Raw genomic sequence first — 6,772 nt, forward strand, 5'->3', positions numbered from 1 at the left:
TGACAATATATTAGACTTTATTAAATCTATTTTGAAAAAAAAAATCAAACATTTTATAGTAAAATTAAATTAATTTCATATATCGTAAAATAAAATATTTAAGGATTGTATATATTGAATAATACTAAAATATAATTATATTTTAATTTTCAAAAATTATATTTTCATAATTAAATTAATATTAAATTTGTTTAAAAATGAAATAAAGATGTTAAGGTTAGAAAGACTTAATATATATCTTGAAAGTTGAGTCTCAAATATGTTTGAAGAACAAAATAAATTTATTAAAATTGTTAATTCGTTGATCACCGTTTTATGATATATATATATATATATATATATATATATATATATATATATATATATATATATATATATATATATATATTATATATTTTTTTTGTCATAATTCATAGGAAATTTCTAACATATATATACCATAATCCTATAATAACTTCTTATGTTAAAATATTTTTTTCAAAACAAATCAAATTTAAAAAAGAAAATGATAAAAATAAAACAGTTTGTAGCATGATCTACAAATTTATCAAGAACTCGATTTTCTTTTATCAACCTTTTCAACTAAATATTTTTATCTAATTCAATCATATCAAATAAAAATATTTTCATTTTTTACTATGACAAATTTTAAAAATCATTTTGAAAAAATAATAATTTGTAAAGAAAGCTGGCATCTTTTTGCTCATTAGATTCAAAATAATAATAAACACATAAAATGTGTATTTCTTTAAGAAATATCATTATATTAATAAACAAAAAAAATTTTAAACTTAACAACATAAACAAACAAAACGACAACAATAAAATTCCCAAAAACAAAACATGACACAAGATCAACATAGTTGTGGGCACATGCATTCCCATAAAAGTTTTATAAGATGAATGGTAGTATTGTATAAAGTTAAATGTTTTTTGATATCAAGAATTATATCTAACAATACAATCCAATACAATACTAACATTATTTATTGTGAAAGAATGAATGAGAAAAAATAACAAGCAGAGAAGACTCTCGATTTAGTTAGAGGTTGCCGGCAAAGTGTGGGCACTTAAGAAGTGACGGAAGAGAGTTAGGGCAAGTCGCGGCTGAGCCAAAGGAACCTCATGACCAGCTCCCCTTACGGTTACATAAACCAATCCTTTATAAACTTGGCTCCATCCTCCAACCTATTCGCCATAACATATACATAAACATCATAAGTATTGTAATATATCACAAAAAAATCTATATTTCTATTCAAAAGTTAAGTTATTACCTTCTTATGGTCATACCAAGCATACCAATCAGTTACCGTCTCGAGGTTTAGAGCCTTTAACGAGTATCGAGTTGCAGTTAGTGGCAAAACCGCATCAGTATCTCCGCTGCATTATTTGTCAAATTTTCAGCAAAACAAATGAAAATGAAATAAAATAATAAACACATATTATAGTACTCTTCTCGTCTAAAAACGTTTATGTGTTGAAACAATTCTCTTTGTGAGTATTTTGGATGAGACATGTTTATATTCTCTATATTCTTCCAATTTAAGTAGCTTTTAATTAATATGTATTAATGAAAGAGTTGTATGCACTCCTTATATATTCCTTTTACAATGTCTATATAATGTTTAAACCCTATAGTACAATATATGTATATTAAGCATAAAATGTTAAAATTAAATACCCCTGTTATTAACCTACTAATTACATAAACCTTAAATATCATTAAGTTAAATGAACCACTTAGAACAATATATAGCATTACAAATATTTTTATTGGTTTCATTTTAAGTACTTAAATATGTCTATATAATTGTTATAAAGCTAACAAACCATCAATCATAACTTCGGATCTATATTCACAGACATCATATTGTTCATTGTAGTAATGAAATGTTGTTGCTAGAGTATTATTTCTCTAAATAAAGACAATGTATGCTCATTTTGGCAATACATTGATCGAAGTTTGGAGTTTGACCAAAAAAAAAATATAAATTTATGAATATAAATTTTATTATGTTATGTTTTAAAATATTTTCTCATCTAAATAAACATCTAGACAAGATATTTGACAAAAAAAAAAATGCTTACAAAGATTTATTGACGTTTTCTCATTTAAATTCATAAATATTTTTCAAATATTGATGTTCGGCAAATGACAACTATATCACTACCCAATGTGAGCTCGAATGAATTAAACCTGAATAGGGTAATTGAAATGCTAATTATTTAAATAAGTATCAATTTATTTGGTATTTATGTTCCCATTTTGTAATTATCAAAATATTAAGACGGTTAGGGAATGAAGATTACCTAAATACCCAAATGCGGAGGCCAGCAGCAATTAGTTCTTTGAAGATGGGTAGCATAGATTTGGGTGAATCCGTCCAACTTCCCCTCACAACATCACTGCATTTATTTAATTTATATAAATTTCGTAATTATATCAAACAAAAAATTGATGAATGTTTTCTATAAGTTATATATAATATAATAGAAGAAAATAATCTTTTTAGTTTTGAAACAATGCAAATAAAGAATATGAAATGAATACGAGAATAGGGAATTTACCTGCAAGTCGTCCATGGATAAGAAATATTAGTATGATTGGCGTGAAGAGCCTTTTGAACATCAGGTCGATTCATGTAAATTTTCGTGTATTTCACTATGCACATATTGTTTCCTCTAAACTTCGATGGCTGCATATTTATAAATCGATAGATAAAGTTCAAAATCATATTTTATATATTTGTTTATGTGATTTAATATTTAATAAGAAAGAAATGGATATTAAGTGCCTAACCAATGACATCTTTAAATTGTGTTTGAAAGTGGATGTCACGGTTCCATCATCGTAGCATGTGGGCATGTAAATTCCGTAAGGATTAATGTCTCCAAACTCCGAGTATGCCCTAAACAACGCTTGATAGCAGTCATTTTTCGGATCTAAGAAAGAATCCGAAGGACACGATGCATTCAAAGCCTCGTATGTATAATCTGATATTAACCCGTGATTCCACCAAAACTCAAATGTTCCAATATTATCGTAATAATCATCGATCAAGGGGTTTCCTAACTGTAAAAGATGTATTTAGTTAATTCTTTCGAAATTTTATGTAAATACAATATTAAAAAATAGTAAAAATAAATGAAAATGACTTTGGGTTACCAAAAAGCCTTTGAGATTGATAGGAGGATTCTTGATTCCCTTGTTTCTTCTAACAATGAGTTGAGCTAATTGAGGAATATAATGGCCTGTAACAATTCAATATTAAATTAATTAAGTGATTAAACTTTAATAATAATAATAATATTAAGAAAATAAGCTCACATTGTTTTAAGAATTTGCAATACTAGTTTCATTTTGTTTTCTAAACTATTAAAACTGTTCAAATTATTTATCCTCTTCAATTTTTAGTTACTCCTTTAGTGACTTTATATGCATTTAATTTAGAAAATAAAACATGAATTGAGATTATAGTAAATTTGAATTTCATTAATTCACAATTTTGTAAAGATTCATTTTTAAAGAGCCAAATTATTATAAATTGAGTATGAATTTGGGCTTTTTGTATATATTCAAACATTGAAAGATATTTATAATTAAAAAAAAAAAACATAACTATCTTCTTTAAGAAACCGTCTATTTATGAGAAAAGTCTAATATTGTAAAAAAATTGTTAATATTCGAATAATATAGAGTTAAAAAAAATGAGAAGTGATAGGGGGATTGAGAGATAATAACGTATCATCACCTCATTGGTTGAAAAAAAAGAAAAAGTTGGAGAAAAAAGATAAAGGAAAAAAATTATTTGATTTTTTCAACCAATTAGATTATGTAAGTTATTCTCTCACCCAAATTCTCTTTCTAATCATTTCTCTAAAAAAAAATTGAATCGCAATGACAAAAATTGGACAAAATTTTAATTGGTCATTTTTTAAAATGATGAAAAACATATAAGGCCGACCAAATTGATTGACTAAGTTAATCGAGAATCGAAATGAACTCCTAACTTAACTAATATTAATATTAACAAGTTTGGAGGGCAAAGAAACCTTTGAACTATCAACCCGACTCATTTACTGTCACAAAATGGGTCGCGTTTTTTTGTGCGAAAACTCAATTACGAATTAATTTACTAATTGATAAGATTGTTTTACCGGCATAGCTTTCCCCAGCAATGTAGAATGGTCTTCCCTTGTACCGAGGAAACCTCTCAAGCCAGTTGAGTAGAAATGTGTGTGTATCATTTGCTACAAGTTCATTATAAAACTTCAATCAAATAAAGAAAGAAAGAAAAGTAAAAAAAAATAATTTAAAAGATCACCTGTTCTCTTATCACCGGTAACTAGATCAAAAGAAGTATTTGAATAGGAAAATCCAACGCCAGCCGGTGAATCAATAAATAGCAAATTGGCCTCTAAATCAATTCAACCAATATCAATTAATTCATCTTTTCATAATAATATTCATAAATTTTATTTTATATTTTTAAAATGGAGTATTAATTGTATGTATAATAATAACCTTGGTTCCAAGCATATGGGCTTAATGTGAGGGATTTCCCATCCGAGTTCACTCGAAATGGGCCGACCTCTTCCCAGGCTCCATAAGCCACCGAAGAGCACCCAGGCCCGCCATTCAGCCATAAAATAAGTGGCTTTGTGGCGGGCTTTTTATTATTAGGTGACTCGATCAACCAATAAAACAACGATCTACCCGCCTTTTCATTGACCGTGATGTAGCCCGAGAATTGGGAAAACTTGATGCCTTTTGGCTGCCCGGGCAGTTTGATGATCCTATCTTTCTCCTGTTGTCTTTTGTTTCGGTTGGTGGTGGAAGTGGCGGCGGTGGCCGGAGAGAATAGAAGGGGAATGATGGTGATGAAGAGGGTCAATATCCATGTGAAGGAGAAAGGTTTATTTGGTCCACTTCTCATAGTGTTCACTAATTTTGATTGGTTTGATTTGTGCATGTGGAATGGGAAATTAAATGGGGATATGAATAGTCAAGATTTTTTTTTCTCATTGGCACACTATGATTGAGTAGAGATGAAGAGAATTAACAAGGCATCACCAGCAAATGGTGTAAGAAAAGGGTAACCAAAAAGGATTCTCAAGTTGACATTTTTTTGGGATCTATGCTACTAATTAGCACATGATCTATCAATAAATATAGAGATATTGTACATACTAAGTTATTCCAAAGTTTCTAACCATTTTTATTTACATTTTAGTATCATAATAATGTTAAATGAAGCTTAGCGGAAATAGTTTTGTTATAGAGAAACTAAAGTTCTCAAACAATTTTGAGATATTTTAAATTTGGATAGAATGTGATATTTTGTTTTTCTCTTTTTCTTTTTATATTTATATTTATATTTATATTTATCCTTGATAGGTGTAATAATTATTTTGTTGTAACTTAGAATCAATTTTCTCTTTTGGATAATTTATGATAAATTATATCATAATTTGGAGGGAGCTATTTTTGGATTGATTTTAACCATTTCTTTTGTTAATTTTCGCAAGAAGTTGATTTATGAAAAAAATAATTGCCCTTTAAATTTTTTTGTCACCGTTGATGTATCCTAAAATTATATATATATATATATAAGAGAAGTTTGCGCTAGAGACATTTTGCAACCCTAAAAATGCAATAATAATCCTATCAAATCTTTAGCTCAAATGTTCGTTTTTAAATATTTAAAATATTCATTTTTTAATTTTTTTAATATTACTTATATATTTATCAATTTTACAGATGAATTTAAATATTTTTTTCTCATTTAATTAAATTATTATTATTAAATTATTTATAGATCAATAATTTATAAACATAAAAAAAAATTAAACATTATTAAATAAACGCAAATTATATTATACGAGGAAGAAAATTACATCAAAATAAACATAATTAAAATTATTTTGTTATTTTTTAATTTATTTTTATCAATGTTATTCATTATTATAAATTTATGATACGTAAAAAATTATAGAATAAAAACAAAAGATTAAAAATATAAATAAATTATATAAAAAATTAAATATATAAAATTAACTTATATTAAAAGACTAATTTATATTATTTTAAATTTAGGTTATTTGAAAAGTAACCACACAAATTTGCGTTTAAAGGAGAGAATGGTGGTAAACCCAAAATACATTTTGGGTATTGGTTTAGGGATGGGTTAGAGAGGAAAAACTCATTTTAAGTTTTGATTTAGGATGGGTTGGAATAGTCTAAACCCTTTTTCCATTAATATTTTTTTTTTAATAAGAGCAAATATTAGACATTAAGATTGTAGGATCTTTAATCCAAGTTAAAACTTATGGTATTAATCTAGTAACAAATTTCATATTTTCAGTTGGAATTCAAATTCTAACCTTCACCATATGAATATGATGTCCACACTTCACATTTAATTTTGGTGTGAACAGGAGCGGAACTAGGATAAAAAATTACATGGGGCTGACTTCAACTTGCATCTCAGATTTAATATTTTATACTTCGTTTTTTTCCAATAAAATTCCCACGATTATTAGAAGATGGAGACTCGTCATGCCCTCTCAATGCACACGCTTGCAAAGTGAGTCACCGAGTGCTTTCAATAGTTGTTGTAAACCGTAATCTGTTATTTTGTTTTTCATCTGAAGACTATGCATTCAGTACTTTGTCAATATGACAAGGATATTCATTAGATTATCAAGATATTCAACTGCCCTATTATGTGGTTATGTGGTGAAATATTACATCATATATGCATAACAA

General features: G+C 26.9%; 1 protein-coding gene across 1 annotated transcript; it reads right to left on the reverse strand.

Annotated features, from left to right (window-relative positions):
* Positions 1-950: 950 nt before the first annotated feature.
* On the reverse strand, positions 951-6,564 carry LOC124940765 (serine carboxypeptidase-like 27). Its single transcript, XM_047481307.1, has 10 exons — positions 6,527-6,564; positions 4,529-4,851; positions 4,329-4,421; positions 4,162-4,254; positions 3,170-3,255; positions 2,804-3,076; positions 2,572-2,699; positions 2,314-2,409; positions 1,278-1,383; positions 951-1,188 (listed from the first exon to the last, which is right to left on the reverse strand). Exons 1-10 carry the CDS (start codon positions 6,562-6,564, stop codon positions 1,039-1,041), a joined length of 1,386 nt encoding a protein of 461 aa, XP_047337263.1. The 3' UTR covers positions 951-1,038.
* Between the last annotated feature and the right edge of the window lie 208 nt (positions 6,565-6,772).

Source organism: Impatiens glandulifera, chromosome 1 (genome assembly GCF_907164915.1).
Source record: "Impatiens glandulifera chromosome 1, dImpGla2.1, whole genome shotgun sequence".
Classification (NCBI taxonomy): Eukaryota; Viridiplantae; Streptophyta; class Magnoliopsida; order Ericales; family Balsaminaceae; genus Impatiens; species Impatiens glandulifera.